General features: G+C 49.8%; 1 protein-coding gene and 1 long non-coding RNA gene across 5 annotated transcripts in view; one reads left to right on the forward strand and one right to left on the reverse strand.

The window, feature by feature from the left end:
- Window positions 1-6,916, forward strand: part of Arhgap40 (Rho GTPase activating protein 40) — a 35,859-nt gene extending 28,943 nt beyond the window's left edge. For all 4 annotated transcript variants that reach the window (XM_076930152.1, XM_034495572.2, XM_076930154.1 and 1 more), the window contains 4 exons: window positions 2,716-2,856; window positions 3,742-3,917; window positions 5,443-5,492; window positions 6,357-6,916. In XM_076930152.1, coding sequence (XP_076786267.1) covers window positions 2,716-2,856; window positions 3,742-3,917; window positions 5,443-5,492; window positions 6,357-6,448 — 459 coding nt within the window. In that variant the 3' untranslated portion in view covers window positions 6,449-6,916. The remainder of the gene's footprint in view (window positions 1-2,715; window positions 2,857-3,741; window positions 3,918-5,442; window positions 5,493-6,356) is intronic.
- A 3,707-nt stretch (window positions 6,917-10,623) lies between these two features.
- LOC117703255 (uncharacterized) overlaps window positions 10,624-17,581 on the reverse strand; it is a 54,736-nt gene continuing 47,778 nt past the window's right edge. Inside the window, exon 4 of the long non-coding RNA XR_013108949.1 lies at window positions 10,624-10,935. This is a non-coding gene — a long non-coding RNA (uncharacterized LOC117703255). The remainder of the gene's footprint in view (window positions 10,936-17,581) is intronic.

Here is a 17,581-nt window from a genome sequence, read left to right on the forward strand (position 1 = left end):
CTGTCTGTCCATCACTGCTCTGTGCTTTCTGGTGCAGCTGTTCACAATCTGCTATCTATCATGGGCTCCATGTTTCATGCTGCTACTTAGAGTTCTTCCTAGGTCTCTGCAGGACTGTGCAGAGGCCAGGATTTTTCTTCCCTGCATTCAAGTCTAAGAAGTCTACGTTTTCTTTCCTCTCACCTCTCAGCCAACTCACACACACACACCCCCGGCGCCCCTGGTTCCCCCCTCACCTCTAGTGTAGTAGATGGCCCCTGAGCTACCATCAAGAATGCCCAGCTTTGAGGCTCAGGGGCATAAGTCCTGCCCAATGGAAGCCTAAACTAGACATCAGAGGTATCCCTGCCCCCACCATCAGCACTGCCCTGAAAGCATGCAGAGAAGCAGGAGTGGGGGCATCACACAGAGGGGATCACACACTGGGTCCTAGTCTGCAGAAGTTGGAGATGGGACAGGAGTGCTGAGAAGGTCCTGCTAGCCCTCAGTATTCCCACCACACAGTTGGCGCCATCCACACAGGCTGCTCAGGCCGTTTGCTCAGGCCATTAGCCTCCTATCCATTTGCCCACTGGCCCAAACAACTTTCCCCCACGAATCCAACTGCCCATGTACCCACTTATCAGTCATCTGCCTACCCATTGTCCAAACAATCTCCACTCACCCACCACTCACCCATGACCCACTAATCTAGCTATCTACCTATCTTCTACCCACCATCCATCATTCTCCTCATCAGTCATCCATCCATCCGCCCACTCATCCATCCCTTATGCCTTTACCCACGTATTCATCCCTCTGTCCACCCACTGCCTACTCAACCATGTACCCACCAGCCTACCAAACATCTACTCATCTACCCATTTATATACCCATCCAAATGCTCACCCAGTCAGCCATTCATCATTGTTTTACCTACATACCCATCCACCTATCATGCACCCATTCACTACCCACCCATCTAGCCCAATCTACCCACCATATAACCTGCCCATCTACCCATCTTTCATCTTATCCCTTCCTTCATCCACAAATTGGATTGATCCCTCCAGATCCGAGCAAATGCTTTTTTCTTTGAATAGCCCCATATTCTCTTGCTCTGAGCCAGCTGTTGTTTTTAATTCATCATGGGTGGGAGCGGTGGAGGCTGGAGAGATGTCTCAGTGATTAAGAGAATGTACTGCTCTTCCAGAAGACCTGGGTTAGATTCCCAGAACCCACGTGGTATCTCCCAGAAGTCTATAACTCCAGTTCTAGAGATTCTGATGCCCTCTTCTGCCCTCCATGGGTACCAGGCACACATCTGAGGCACTGTCTTAATCAGGGTTTCATTGCTGTGAACAGATACCATGACCATGTCAACTCTTATAAAGAACAAGATTTAATTGGGGCTGGCTTACAGGTTCAGAGGTTCAGTCTGTTATCATCAAAGCAGGAACGTGGCAGCTTTCAGGCAGGCATGGTGCTGGAGGAGTTGAGACTTTTACCTCTTGTTCAGAAGGCTGGTTGGAGAAGACTGGCTCCCACATGGTTAGGAGGAGGGTCTCATTGCCCACCCTCACAATAAAACATGTCCTCAAACAAAGCCACACCTACTCCACCAAGGCCATACCTCCTAATAGTGCCACTCCCTGGGCCTAGCATATTCACACCACCACAGGCACATACTTAATATATACCAGCAAAGCCTTCAAATACACCCTGGGCTTCTGGTCTCTGGGTTTCTGCTCAAGCCCTTCATTCTGCCTGGACACTCCCTCCCCTTTCTCCAAAGACAGAGCTCGGTGTCCTCTGCTTGTTTTTTAAGATGCAGTTCAGGGTCAATTGTTCTGCTGAAAATCCCCTACCCACCTCCCAGACTCCCAGACATCCTTTTCTTCTACAAGCAATCCCCTAAGTTACATTGCTATTAAAACACAGTGAATTGCAATTTTTTTTTTTAAAAAAGACGTCTTTTTATTTTATCTGTATGAGCATTTAGCTTGCACGTGTTACTGCCACATATGTTACTGGTGTCTGCAAAGGTCAAAAGAAGGCTTCAAATCCAAAGAGGTGAAGTTCCAGATCATAGTGTATGCTAGGGTCCAACCAGTTCTAATGGGTGAGCAGTCAGTGATCTTACCTGCTGAGCCAGCTCTTGATACTACAGTTTTTCCTGTTATAGAAATTTTTTTAAAAAAATAAATTCCTTAAATACTAGGGTTTTATTTTGGTTTTTTTTTTTGTTTGTTTTTTTTCAAAAGTTTCAGACAGCACAGGTGTATATAGCAAGACAAGACAAATCTCATCGACTTCTCCATGTGTGTCACTGTAATTAGATTTCTACACCTCACAGTCTGTCACACCTTGGAGAGAGGGTTGCTGGATCTTTGCTAGATTCTCGCTGCACAGGGGCTGAGCTGACCTGCAGGTCTCCAGGAACTCCGCAGGCCAGATGTGTTTGGGGACAGCTCTGCATGGTGTGCCAATGAACAGCTTCCCTTAAGCACACCTCTGTCCAGAAGCCTCGGGGACAGCTCCGTCCTGAGTCCAATACTCTGGGGTCCTCACTGGGGTTTAATGTCTAACATCCATCCATCCCTTCAAACGAATACTCTGGTAGCCACTTCAAGGAGTCAGTTTCAAGCCCTGTGTGGGAGAAGTGGTGGTGGCCAAAATGGGGCCTTGCTTGCCGCTGTTACCGCAACTCTGTGAAACATGATTCTTTTTGAACAGGTTGCCTCATTCTTGGTAGCCCAAGTGAGAAAACTGAATGACAGTAATGGCCGTCGTTCCCAGCTCTGTGATGGGGGCCTCAAGACTTGGCTGCGGAGGACACACGTAGACAGAGACAAGGCTGGGGACGGGCTTGAGGCGGTGAGTGCCTCCCACCCTAGGCGACTGGAGAAATGAAGGTGGAGAGAAGGGTGAGGGGGAGGGCATTCGGGTTTCTCCTCGTCCCTGCCACCAAGCTGCCATGCATAACCGTCTGTGACCGCCAGGGGGCGCCAGAGCCGCATCTCAGAGATCGAGGAGCCAAAGTTGGGGGGGGGGGGGAACAGAGGCAGGGGCTGAGGGATGGGAAGATGGCCTGTTGTGGGGTTCTGGAAGCTACTGACTTGGCCTTAATTTTAGAAGGTCCTTAGTGTGCGTGGGGCAGGGTTCGGAAAGTGGATGGGGCTGCTTTGTGGAACAGGGATGTGGAAGATTGAATACTCTTTCTGGAACGCAGAGCAGGAAGGAGTCTGCAACATGGCCACTTGGGAAAGTCTCTCTCCCCCTCCCTCTCTCTCTCCCCCTCCCTCTTCCTCTCCCTCCCCCTCCCCTTCCCCCTTCTCTCTCTCCTCTCTCTTCTCCCTCTCCTCCCTCTCCTCCTTCCTCTCCCCCTCCCCCTCCCCTCTTCCTCCCCTCCCCCTTCCCCTTCCCCTTTCCCCCTCTCTGTGTGTGTATCTGTGTTTCTCTGTGTGTCTGTGTATCTCTTTGTGTGTGTCTGTGTATCTCTTTGTGTGTGTGTGTGTATCTGTCTGTGTGTCTTTGTATCTGTGACTGTGTGTATTAGCCAGCAGACACAAGCCTGGGTGTACATGTGCACATCTGAACATAGCTCCTGTGTGCTACTGTGTTCAAGCATTTTCACACCTGGATGTAGATGTGGGTTTGTGTGCGCATGTGGTGTTGAACACTGGTCTAAGGATACACGTGTGCATGAATTCCGAGGATGGAAGGGCATTTCATCCTTCATCTCCAAATCTCCATCTCCAGACTCCCAAAGTGGCAAAGATCCAGGTCCAGGCGACCTGGCCTAGCATGGATCTTCTGCAGGTGCCTCTGAGTCCCAGCACCAGGGTGACCCACGTCCTGAAGCTGTTCACAGAGCATCTCAGCCCTGGTGCACAGCCTGAAGAGGGCAGTGAGAACCCAAACAGACTTCTCTCAGAGTAAGTGCCATCTCCCTGAGGCAGGAGCCTCCCCTCTGCCCTGTAGGGTGAGGGGAAGGGTGGGGCTTGGTCCTTCCCAGCTGAAGGCCATGAGGAGTTACACATGTCTGTCCCTGGCCTTCCCCTTTCTGTGCTGGTCAGCCTTTTTAGAGTTTCTTGGCTCCAAATAACAATGAAAAGGGCCACCATTCATTACTGACTTTAATATACATTAATAACCGGCTACTGTAGATTGGATCCCATATGGAATGCTAAAATGGTAATGAGCCCAGTGGTTAAGAGCACCGACTACTGTTGCAGAGGACTGGAGTTCGGTCCCCAGCTGCCCAGGTCAGGGAACTCAGCCGCCTGTAATTCCAGCTCCAGGGGATACAACAATCTGGCCTCCAGAGATACCCACCTACATGTGCATGTATGCCATCCCCAACTCGTAATTAAACATAAATAGCCAGCAGTGGTGTAGCATTGTTTAATTCCAGCACTTGGGAGACAGAGGCAGGTAGATCTCTGTGAGTTTGAGGCCAGCCTGGTCTACAAAGCAAGTTCCTGGACAGCCAGGGCTGTTATACAGAGAAACTCTGTGTCAGAAAGAAAGAAAGAAAGAAAGAAAGAAAGAGAAAGAAAGAAAGAAACAATAGAAATAAATATTTTAACAAAATAGTCAACAAAGATGATTCTGGCCATATAGGTTCATACCATGAGAAAGAGACAGACATGAATTAAGTAGCCAAGTCGAGTTAAAACCTCTATTATCTTTTATAAGAAACACAGGGATCAATATGAATGTGCCCCGAGGTGCCTACTGCAATCTGAGGATCAAACAAGGCTTCTGGGCACAAAAACCTACTGTGCAGATGTCCTAAGGAAGCAAGAAACAGTGTGGACAGTGTGGCCAAACGCATCGGGGCTGATACCTGGCTGTCATTCCCAGGCACACGGAGTAGCCAGAGCCCTTGGGAACTTCCTTTGTGGGGTTGGCACCAAGACCCCCAGAGTATCAGCCCTTACCAGGTGTCTGACCCAATTCCTTCTAATATGGATGAGAAAAAAAAACGAAGACCCATGGAGTAGGGCATGCGCAAAGCCACAAAGCTAGTCAGGGGCAGGCAGATCCTGGAGCTGAATCCAGGATGCCTATAATCCCCTCGGATAACTGTGTACTTGTATCATTATAACCCACACATAATCACACAATGTCCACATTCCTCCTTGATGCAGAATCCGCCTCTCACAGCAGGCAGGGTGTTCTCTCCATTTGTCACTCTGACCTCATCTCCTGAAGCCCACTTCTGATGCCCTGTGGCAGAGCACCTGGGGCTGATCTTTCCCAAGGACTAGCTCCCTGCCTCTCCTTGCCCTTCCCTGCCCTTGGGTGCCAGCTTCCTTCATTGGCTCCAGTTCTCTCAGAAGAGTCCTCAGGCCCTTCCTACTAAGTCCACAAATCCCTAAGAATGTTCCTTCCAGACCTGGGATAGTCTTGCCTTCTGTAGCAGAGCCCAGCAAGGGGTTTTTCTCTGTCTTACAGTGACACAAAGCCGGTCACCTTCCTTGTTTATGAAGTTGGAGGAAATATTGGTAAGTTCCCTAGTGGGAAGTGAGTGGGTGTGTGTGTGTGTGTTGGGGGGGGGGGGTGTTCTGGCTTCCGTCTCCCCTGCTGTGAGGGTCAAGATGAACACAGCTGACTTAGGAACTCTTCCTTCATGGGCAGTTCCACACAGAGCTGACTCCTAGTTGGAAGAAGACCTACTGGTGTTTGGTGTGAAAGCTGTCAGTGCTACCACAGATGTCTCAAGGACACCCCAGGGGAGGGGAGACTCAGCCCTGAATGTGGATGCCTTTAGGGATGCTGTAGGCTCACCAGCATCTGGCTCCACGTGTCCTTGCTTTATGAGATCCAAGGACAAGCAATGACCCTCAAACTTGAGTAGGGCATTAGAATCTTTCAAGACTGGGATGAGAAATGCCAGTATCGTGTGAACTTGTGTTTCTAAGTTCCCCCGTGTAGCTGAAGCTGCTGGTCCAAGGACCAGACTTCCCTCAGACAGCCAGTGGCTAAGAAGGGGAGACAACACGGGGTCTAGGACTGAAAGGTCTGGTGACTGAAAGACAGTTTTGTATGGAAGGAGTGGAGGCTAGGGAAGGCATGTCAGGAGCTTGCCAGATCCACCAGGGGGCTCTGGGACTCAGCTGTATGGCTGTATCGGCCCTGAAGGCTGCTGGTCTTTGGCACCTCTGGTGTGGATGCCTGGGGAAGAGGGATTAAATTTCCTGGCAACACGTCTTCTACCAACAAAGGTCTCCTTAGAGAAAGGGGTAACTGAGCCATGGCAAGGCTCCTGTAACCAGAGGGTGGTACCTTGCCTGGGGAGAGGCTCTTGGAAAGGTAACAGCATCTTTCCCTGCCGTATCCTCAACCTCTGGAATCCCTTCTTTCCACAGGTGAACGTCGCCTGGACCCAGATGCCTACCTCTTAGATTTGTACCGTGCCAACCCCCATGGTGAATGGGTCATTCGACAGAGCCCCACCTAAGACACAGCCTGGAAAATCCAGCCTGGGAGCAGAGCTGTTCACGTGGAAAGCCAGGTCTTCGTCCAAAGTCCCCCTTCCAGGAAATACCTCTTCTATGGCCGACAGCACAGAGCGGGCGTGCCCCTCACCGCATACGCAGAGCCACGGAGGATGCCACCCAGGCACCCGCGTCTCTACGGGGGGTTGTGTACAATTTCCAGACACAAGGGGAATAAAAACTGTGACAACTCTCTCAGGGACAGGCAGGAGTTTCCAGAAAAATATTGCTCTAGAGGCGTCCCTACAGTGTGGAGTAGGAAACCCCTCGTCTTCTCTGAGACCCGTATGTGAGGCCACAGACAGCCCTAGAGAGCTGCACAGATGATAAACTTCCCTTGGTCCTCTTGTGTCTTAAATGCTGTTTTACAGAACTGTGTCATTTTATAGCATATTTAAGTTGCTTCAACATTAAACGCAGAACTAGCTCAACGCCACGTTCACCGTGATCTTCCCAGCCTGGCTCACAGTGGGTGTTGTCTTTCTGGCAGCTAACTGGAGCTGTGAAATGCTTTGCTGTGCTAGCCCACAGGGCTCATGCTACACCTTCACCCTGTCCAGCAGGAGCGGGGCTTAGAGTAGGGAGCCCTAATGGAGGAAGGGCAGCATTGCTTAAGATCAAGGGTGAATTCCTGCCACCTCCAACACCGACCACCTATGACCCCAGCACTGCCCCTTCTTTCTCCTGCCCGAGTCTGTCTTCTCCTCGGGGGAAGTGAAACCTCATTCATTCATTAACTCAATAATGAATATGTTCAGCATCTAATTTATACCAGAAGTTTTACGAACTCCTCCAGTGTTTCCATTTCAGCAATTCCCAGTAGACTCCGAGATTAAGATTGAAGAGCAAGCAGTGCTCCCAAGAGTCTGGAGAGTAGTGCTCCCAGGAGTCTGGAGAGTGAGCATATGAGAAAGAAGGGGAGGCCACCATCAGCGGGTGCATTATCTAACAAGTTGCCACAATGGGCAAATAGAGACTATTTCTGCTGAGGGACCCTGAGAAACAATGTAGACGCCGTCCATTTGAGTCACCCCATCCCAGGGGGTAAAGAACAGGGGTGGCGGGCACATGGGGAGCACAGAGGAAGGAGTCAAGTCTAGGCACTGAATACAGGCTGCTCCTGACTACAATGGGCATTGCCCCCTTGCACTTCCAGGCTGTCTGTGGGCCTGGCAGAGTGGCTCTGACTGCCAGTGAGCTCTTGACTACAGACACCGGTGCAGTTCAAAATGGCTACTGTACACAGACTCTGAGAATGCTGGAGGGATGGACGTGGGTTTGCACTGGTAATCTGCTTCATCCTACGGCACACTGATGCTGGTAATGATGGTTGTGATGATGGTGGTGATGAGGGTGATCCTGTGGTGGTGATGATGGGGATGAGGGTGATCCTCTGGTGATGGTGATGGCAGTGAAGATGGTGGTCACAGTGGTGATAGTTATGGTGATGGTGGTAATGGTGATGATGGTGGTGATGTCAATGGTGGTGATGATGATAATGATGATGGTGATGGTGATGATGGTGGTGGTGATGATGATAGTGATGATGGTGATGGTGATGATGGTGGTGGTGATGATGATAGTGATGATGGTGATGATGATAATCTCAATCATGGGAAAAGCTTTGCACTGAAAACCTAGAAGATTCTCAAGCATTTAAAGCAGTGTCCCAGTCCATTCCCTGACCTCCAGGCTGCTTATGGCCCCAAGTCCAGCGCTCTATAGCCATCTGCCTTTGCACAACCAGACACATGCACCTCCTTCTAGGTCCCCAGACAACCCAAGTCCATTTCTGCTTCAGAGCTTTTACCCTTGTCTCCATATAGAGTCCCTTCCCGCAGCTCCTTCCTCGTCAGGTCTCAGGTCAAATGTTTCCTCTCCAAGAGGCCACTGTTCCCTTGTGTTCCCTCCCCCCGCCCCCCGTGTCATACATGACTAGTCCCATCATTAATTTTTTTCTTAGCATTTAACACCGCCTGCAATAGTCTTGTTGACTGAGTTTTCACTCCATCTCCCAGACTGGGGAGCAGCTCCTCAGGGGCAGACACCATGTAGGGGTTTTCTTGCTTTTATGGATTCAACAACTCTATAAATGCATAGTAAAAACTGGTCCCCTGGATGAACGAATGCATTCACATTTTGTCCTCTGTACCTTGGCCCATTTGCTCTCTCCACCTGACCTTACTCTGACCTGCCCGTTTGGTAGACACAGATGAGAAAACTCAAGGGGCGTCCATAGCACCCTTCTCCAAACCATCCCTTTATTAAGGAGAAGCAGGTGCTTGCAGTGGTAACTGTTCCTCTCCCACACGGATGGGTCTCAGCACCTGCGCTGGTCTCACTGCGTTCCGAGTTCACTTCCTTAACTAGCAGGGATGACCCAAAGTCCTGTAGTTAGAAAGTTGGCTAACCTTAGTAAGAGGTAGGTACATGCTAGATGTTCTGTGGGAACCCCAGGTTGGCTGTGTGCTAACACTGCAGGCAGTGAGCCCTGGCTGTGGGGGAGGAGCCCAGTTTAATCGCATGTCCGTTACCCCATTCATCTTCCGTGGTATCTGAGAGCTCATCACTTTCCAGCCTGTGCCATCTTCATGATTGATGATCTCACAGCCGCTCCTCTGCCGGCTTAGCACAACTCACAGTGGGAGCCCCAGCTTCTCCAGGCTCTGCAGTCTGGGCTGGAGTCCTGAGTCTCTTAGGAACCAAATCACATCCTCCCCAAAACTGTATGTTGAAGCTCTGACCCCCAAGTGACTGTATTTGGAAAGGAAGCCTTTAAGGTGCTTCATATCCAAATTAAAGTTAAATGAAGTTCCAAGAGACCATAGCTTAGGGTGTTAGCCAATGATATTGGTGCCCTGATGGGAAGAAGAGGCATCATGGGAGTCCTCTCCCCACCCAAAGCACACAGGGAAGGCCAGGCGAGGACATAGAGAAGGGGCAGATAGCTGGAAGGCAGAAAGACAGCCCTCACTAGGAAGCACATCACAGGTCTAAAGTCTAGATATCCAAGAGCAAAGTCTTAGACAATGTATCGTCTGCAAGGGACTGACATAAATTCGCTAAGGTTCCTATAGCAGGGCACCCCCACTCCCACGTTTGAAGAATGATGGGAATTAGCCAGTCGTCCTCAAATAAGGGTGATGATGCCACGGAGTAGCCTGGTGGCCAGCAGCATGCTTCCCAAGTAGAGGCAGCATTTAGCAGGGCTACACTGGGTCAGACATAGCCTTCAATCTCATGCCATCTGTGCAGGCTGCAGGTAGTCTGCCCAGTACTCTGTGCTCAAGTTGCAGAGAGAAGCGTGGGGATGGAGTCAGGGGTCTGCAGGCTTTCAGCAGCTGGGGCGAGTGTCTTCCTGGTGCCTAGTGCTGGGTTGGGCTAAGTTCAGAGTATAGCAAAGGGCAGGAAAGGACCCAGCCTGCACAGAGGTCATAGACGAGAGACAGACATCAATCCAGAAATGAAAGGCATCACATTTTAAGAAAATCAAATGGATAGAGAAGAGAGAGGAGGCTAGGAATGTGTGAGGTTTACAGTGGTCCAGATCTGGGTCCTACAAAGCAGGCCTGTGGATAACGGGCTCAGAGCTACTGGGAGTTCTGAGCCTCAGTCGAGTGTCTGTCCCCCTAGCGGTAGAGTGTATCCTGAGGACTCCTGTTCCTGGTTAAGAGCTGTTGGGGGGGGGGGGGGACGACAGGGGACAAACGGGGAACGATGGGGGATGACAGATTTCCCCGCAACCCCAGCGCTGCCCACGTGCAGGCAGGCTAACCACCTCCGTGACAGACAAGACCTTGGACAGAGTACCCCAATGACAGGTACAGGTGTTATGGGTGCCCAGGTGGCGTGGTAAGTGGAATGGACCGATGACGCATCGACAGGGACATGACACTTGAACAGATTCCAAACTGCTGTAAAGGAACCAGCCATGGGGACTGCTGGCCGCAGAGACCTGCCAATAGAAGGATCTGGAAAAATTCTAGCCGTAGTCTCCTTGAAATTCACCCAGGGTGTATGAATCAGAGAGGCCTTCAGGCGGCTGGGGCAGAGGGACAGCTCAGTCTACACTTACAGCTTTCTCATCTGGTTCCCACACTCCAGTCAAGCTTTCTCCTCCCCCTCCCGCCCTCAACCTTCAGTCAAATCAGGGATTTGCTATTCATTACAGGAGGTGGGGCTTTGGGGGTGGGGGCGTCCTATCCAGGAAGTCTGGGCCCTATGTTGTTCGAGGAGGGTGAGACCAAGAGGTCCTGCCCACTAAAAGATGAGGGCAGGGAGACTGCGGGCAAGCTGACGAATTCTGAAGCCACCAGCCCTCTCTTCCTCAGTGCTGAAGTAGACCCAGATAAGCTGGTCAGTGATGTGGACTCCCCCAACACGCAGCGACAGAATCCCTCTCTCAGCTACAGGATACCAAAGAGGCCGCATTTTCTCTTCAGTTTGTAGTCTGGTGGAAGAAATGAGAAAAGTTAACATAGGGCACCTCAAAAATTGCTGTGTGGTTACAGTTGGTAACCGAGAAGAACAGGATGGGGTTGGTGGAAGGGGGCAGGGGTCCCTCAATGTGTGGAGTGGGGAACTGGAACAGTCCTGGAGTTCCCCCACAATGTATGGAGACAGGGGAGCTTCCAGAGACGCTTAAGCACAGTGGAGTTTAAGCAGAGGCTCGTGGATAAGCAAGGGCGAGGTGGAAGGACCGCCCCCTTCCCCAAGCAGGGGGGGGAACAGTGTGCTTGGAGCTAAAGTATCAGAAATTGTTTCCTGATACAGACTCTTCAGGCTGGGGTATCTCGGCTTGTGACAGAAGAGTGACCAGCCCAGTGAGGGACAGGAGATGCATTCCAGGAGGGTTTGGAAGAATTCTGAGCCTACTGAAGGGCTGCCTCAGCTCCCCCTAAACACAACTCCTAATGTCTCTGCAAGAGCCTGCCCTGCTGGTCTGCTTCAAGCACCTGCATGGGTGTGTGTGTGTGTGTGTGTGTGTGTGTGTGTGTGTGGTGGTTGTCGTCGTCGTCGTGTCACACATTCTTGGGAGCCTTGGTTGAATACCTCTGCTCTCTGAGACCCCTTCTATACTGAAATTCCGAAAACACCAAGCGTTCAGAGATCTTCTGGAGCGCTGTTGGCATCTGGGGCAGTGGATTAGGATGCAGTTCCACAAGATGCCGCTGGGGGCAGAGCGGCGCGGGTTCTGGTTCCTCTGAGCCTGGCAGGTGCTTCCAGGTTTGGGGCAAATGACACTCAAGGACCACGTCCATCTTTCTTTCTTGTCCCCCATCCTTGGAGATTACAAGGATGGGTGCAAGGGAACCTTTTAGGAGTCTTTCAGGAACTTTAACCTGGGACAGTGGGATTTATCTGCCTGGGTTTTCAGCCCTGAAAGGGATAGTGTGTGTGTGTGTGTGTGTGTGTGTGTGTGTGTGTGTGTGTGTGTGTGTGTTGGGTCGACAAATCCCTAGAACCATCCCACTGGGTGATAGAGAGGAAAACGACCCTGTGCTGTCCCAGCCCCCATCGTGGGCTGCCTGAAAGACAGTTTATGCATTACTCCCACCCCTACCCAGCCACTTCGTATTCTGGGGGAGGGGAATAGGAGCCACTTGCCATTGTCCCTGAATACTGGCAGGCAGCCCAGGGAGGGGCTCCCCAATAGGGAATCCACAGCTGTCTGTCTTTAAGGTAAAATTACCGTAATTACCCCAATTACCAAATCCATCAAGAGCTTTGGACTGAGGAGACCAGAGAACAATGGGCCCTGATGGATCTGAGGGGAGGGTGGGCGTGAGTTACAGAGAGACAGAGAGGGGTGGGTGGGGGCAAGCTGAACAAGACTGCAAGGGATGGGGACATGCAGAAAGCCCACTTTTCCCTCTTGTTAAGGTTTTTTTTTCTTTATGAAAAATATATGACAACACACACACACACACACACACACACACACACACCCTCTGGATTCTTTACCTTTCACAGAACCCCATGGCTTATGGCTTATGGCTTATGGCTACCTGACTTGGACCTTGTTTGTACTCTCAGAGACCTCAAAGTAAGAAGTGGAAAAATGTCAAATGGCCCTGACTCCAGCTGTGAGCCAGGTCCTGAGCAAACCCCTTTGGCCCCAGCAGCAGCCTTGGTCTCTCCTCTTATGAAGGTGGCTCACAATCCCTCAGGCTCTGCAGGCCCCAGATTATCAGGCTGAATGCTGCTTCCCTTGGAGTATCCTAACCTGTTCCACTTGTATCCTGAAGGGATGTTAGGGTCTGCTCAGGCCTGGTCTAGCCAAGCAGACATTTTGAGAATAACAAGTCTCAGGGGGAGCCTTTGGTCTTTCCTGTTGGGAGCCGACTTTTAGCAGAAAGTGGCTATCAGCTTTGCAGCCATCTTGAGCCATATACCCTGACATGAGACTTGGATTACAATAGCCAACAACAGCTGAGCACACTCGGATAATCTTGGTTTAGATACCCAAGACTTTCCTTGGGTGTGTGAGATTAAAGGTGTGTGACTTAAGAGTGTGACTTAGAGATCAGATTTAGAGACAAGACCTAAGGGCATGATTAAAGGTGTGACTTAGAGGCATGGCTTAGAAGTGAGACATATAAAAGGCAGAGGCAGACAGAAGAAATTTGAGTACAACTGAGAGAACAATTTGGAGTAACAGAGATTCAGACGCTAGGAGTAGAAGTAGACATTAGACACTCGGAAGAGAACAAGGTCTACAACTTGGAGAACAATTGGAGTAACAGAGATTGAGTACAACTAGGAACTAGGAACTAGGAACTCAAGACTTGGGACTTGGACTAGGAAGAGAGACTGAAGAATAAACAGGATTGAAACACACTCTGTCTGGTCTTCATTCTTCCTTCAGTTTGTGGCCAGATTTTTTAAATTAAAATTTTAAAGTTAATTTACTTAACTTTTATTAAAGTTCAATGTTAAAGAAATTCAAATGTTAAAGTATGTGGTGTCATACTTATTGAACCACATCTGTGGTATGTGTCACACATGCCCTTTGAAACCTATCAGGGCCAGCAAGGTGTCTCAGTGGTTAAGGCTCTAGCTGCTAAGACTCATGACAGGAGTTCTCTCCCTGGGGCCCACACAGTAGAAGGAGAGAATGGACTCTGGAAATTTGTGTTTTGACTTCCACATTATAGACAATTGTGAGCTGCCATGTGGGTGCTGGGAACTGAACCCGGGCCCCCTACAAGAGCAGCAGGTACTCTTAACTCCTGAGCCAACTCTCCAGCTCTCCATGTCCGGCTTTTAAAGAACAGATGTGGAGAGAAGCCAGGTGGCTGATGTCACAAGCTCCAAGTCCCTCAGCAGAGAACCTCCCTTAGAATGACTATGTGTCCGGTAAGGAGGCAGGCAGGGCAGTCTGCTTTTTAACAACCCCTCCCCTAAAACTCCCCCATAAACAGCCAGCTCAGGAGGCCAATCACTGGTGCTTTCAGCTCCTGGCCACCTCCTTATGGGTCAGGCATACAGGAAGCCTTTCCTTTTTTTTTTTTTTTTCAAAAACATAGCAAGTCCATGTTTCCCACATGCCAATTCTTAGGTAACATAGACCAGCTAACAGACTAGGACTACTGGGAAAATCAGCTGTGACCCCTTCAGTCCCTCCCACTGCCCCTTTGAAGCTTTCAGCAGCTAACTTCTCAACAGACATTGGTTTCCAGAACTCTTGGTAGGACCTACCCAGTGTGGAAGACCCCGCTGTGGCCCAAGATCACCTTGCTGAGAAAGCACAGCTTGACCAGCCTCAGAAAGGATTTGAACATCCAGGGTTGGGGATGGCTCACCCAGGCCTGCTGTGGGTGATCCCTCAGAAGTCCAGTCAAGTGACTGGTTTTACTGTCTTTTCAATCATTTGGCAATATTTGCCACTGCTTGATTTCATTAGACTCTAACCGTATCTCAGAAAGACAGACCATAAGGCTCCTGTTTATATCCTTATGAGGCCATCTGACATCATACTTTAATTTTAGGAAGCAGACCAGGAAGCCAGGCCCTCTGTGCCACACCCCCTGATGGCAGGATGTCAACAGGATTTGAGAAAACACATTGGATGAAGGAAACTGAGACTGGAGTGAAGGAAGGCAAGCCTGGGTCACCACAGAGGGCACGGGCCCAAAGCTCCAATTTCTAAAACCTGGCCTTGTCTACAACTCCAAGGTAACTGTGGTGGTTTAAATATGCTTGGCCCAGGGAGTGGCAGTATTTGGAGGTGCGGCCTTGTTGGAGTTGGTGTGTCACTGTGGGCGTGAGCTATGAGACCCTCATCCTAGCTGCCTGGAACTCTTAGCTACTCCTGTACCATGCCTACCTGGGCTGAAACTATGAACCTGTAAGCCAGTCCCAATTAAAGGCTGTCCTTTATAAGAGTTGCCTTGGTTGGTGTCTGTTCCCAGCAGTAAAGCTCTAAGACAGTAACCCTGCTGGGCAAAGATGAAACACCTCACAGCTGAGACCAAATGGACCCCTAACTACATCAGCATTCATATGTTTAACATACCCTACTTTCTATTGTCAGGTGAGCTCCCATTATGGCCATCCCCCAGCCTCCTCTGCTGAGACCTAAGGCTGGTAAGGGCCTGAAGTCAGGGACACTGCATATTCTCCAGCACAAGGCATACTTGCTCTTCATTCTGGAGGAAGGAATCTCCTGCATACTGAGAAAGTGCTTGTTCTGAACCTTCAGTCTAGAAGGCATGCAAACTACCCATCTTGGCTTGGGAGAAATGTAAGACTTGACTTAGCAGCCATGAAATTTATGACCCCTTTATAAACCTCAGAGTCAAGAGTGACCACCTGACCAGGGGGCAAGACTAAACTTTAAAAAGATCTACTGGTTGCCCTCCCTTATGTAAGCTGCTGGCTAAAGAAGCGGACAATAGGTCTTTGGGGTGTTGACCAAAGACCTATTAACCCTTAGGTTGCCAGATAAATAAAACTCAGTTAAAGATTCAATTGCTGCATTTTCGCCTATGTGCAGGCAGTAGAGGCCTTACATCCAAAGGCTGCTGGAGGTCAGAGATCTGAGGGGCTTCTGGCTGAGGAATCCCAGGAGATCTGGTGGAACTCCAGAGCCTTGGGCACGTTGCTGGTTGTTGCTGGTCTCAGGTCCTGGAGTGTAAAGCTCATCAGGTGGGCCTGGCTTAACACCGTGGCTGTGGACTCAACTGAAAGGGCCTTCATAGTTCTGGGGAACAGAGGCCCACGATGACAGAGGCTGGCATGTGTGGTTTCCTCAGAGGCTTCTCTGCTCACAAAGCAGTCAAGAGCAAACTACTCCATAATTAAAGGGGATGGGCAGGTATAATTAAAATACAGTATTCATGTAAAAAGAAATCCCTCTGAAAAGGGACAAGCCCAAGGCAGGAGAATGCAGGCAGGCAACAGACACCAGCTATGTTCTTATGATGTAGAAAAGTCTAAATGAGGGGCCTGTGAGAGGGTTCAGCTTGGAAAGGCGCTTGCTGCACAACCCGATGAGCTGAGTTCAGTCCTTGGAGTGAACTGATTCCACAAAGTTATTCTCTGACTGCCTCACATAAGCAGTGGCATCCTCTCCACACACAAACACATCACACCACACACACAAATACATCACACCACACACACACAAATACATCACACCACACACACACAAATACATCACACCACACACACACAAATACATCACACCACACACACACAAATACATCACACCACACACACACAAATACATCACACCACACACACACAAATACATCACACCACACACGCATGCACACACACACACAAAATACATCACATCACACATGCATGCACACACACAAATACATCATACCACACACACACAAATACATCACACCACACACACAAATACATCACACCCCACATACACAAATACATCACACCACACACGCATGCACACACACACACAAAATACATCACATCACACATGCATGCACACACACACAAATACATCATACCACACACACACACAAATACATCACACACCACACACACAAATACATCATACCACACACACACACAAATACATCACACACCACACACACAAATACATCACACCCCCCCCACACAAATACATCATACCACACACATGTACAAATATATCACACCACACATGCACACGCACATGCATACACACACACCCACACACAAATACATCACACCACAACATGCACATAAACGCACACACTAGTTATTATAAATAAAATAACTTTCTATGTCAAAATGAACCCACCAGACAGAAAGCACATGTATGGGGCCAGGGATGGAACTCAGTGATTCAAGTGGTATGTCCAAGGCCCTGGGTCCCACCTCTAGCTCTTCATAAAAGAAAGGAAAGGAGAAAATAAGGAAGGAAGGAAACAAGGAAGGAAGGGAGGGAGGGAGGGAGGGAGGGAGGGAGAGAGAGAGGGAGGGAGGGAGGAAAAGAGGGAAGGAGGGAGGAAGAGAAGAAGGGAGGAAGAGAGGAAGACAGAGACAGACAGACAGCCTGTGGGAGGGAAGGGTCTGTGGAGTAATCTGGAAGACTGACAGGCTGAGTACCAGGGAGCTCTCTGTGGGTAAGGAAAGTATCTCAGCTAGACCAGAGAGGGTTGCATGGATTCTCGTAACACTTGTGCAAATTCTTGGAACTGTGCCATTAAAATAAGAACGTTTACTGTTCAGGAATACTGTCCACACAAAACAAAGTTTTAAGATGACCTCAAAGGGTTAAAAATAAGGTTCAAGGTTAGCCGCTGTTCCAAATAAATGAGTTAATAATGCCCGCCAAGCCTGTTAGCTTGGAGCCTGGTGTGAGAGTGCACAAGTAAATGGTAGCCATGGTAACAGGGAAACAAGACTTTTGCTCAGTAAGTGGGGCAAGGAGGGGAAGGAACCCAGAGGGCGGGTAGGGATGGGGGCCCTCTGCCAGTCTGGAGGGAAGGCCTGTGAACTTGGCCTCTGAGGCTGTGGAACTCTCCTGGGCCAGAGGAAATTCCCTCATCACCTGTCTGCATCTTCTGTCCCCGAAGCTTAGACCCTACAGTCCTTTGGCACCTGGCTACCATGAACCATATATACCTGAGTCTGAACCA

This window comes from Arvicanthis niloticus, chromosome 2, assembly GCF_011762505.2.
Source record: "Arvicanthis niloticus isolate mArvNil1 chromosome 2, mArvNil1.pat.X, whole genome shotgun sequence".
NCBI lineage: Eukaryota > Metazoa > Chordata > Mammalia > Rodentia > Muridae > Arvicanthis > Arvicanthis niloticus.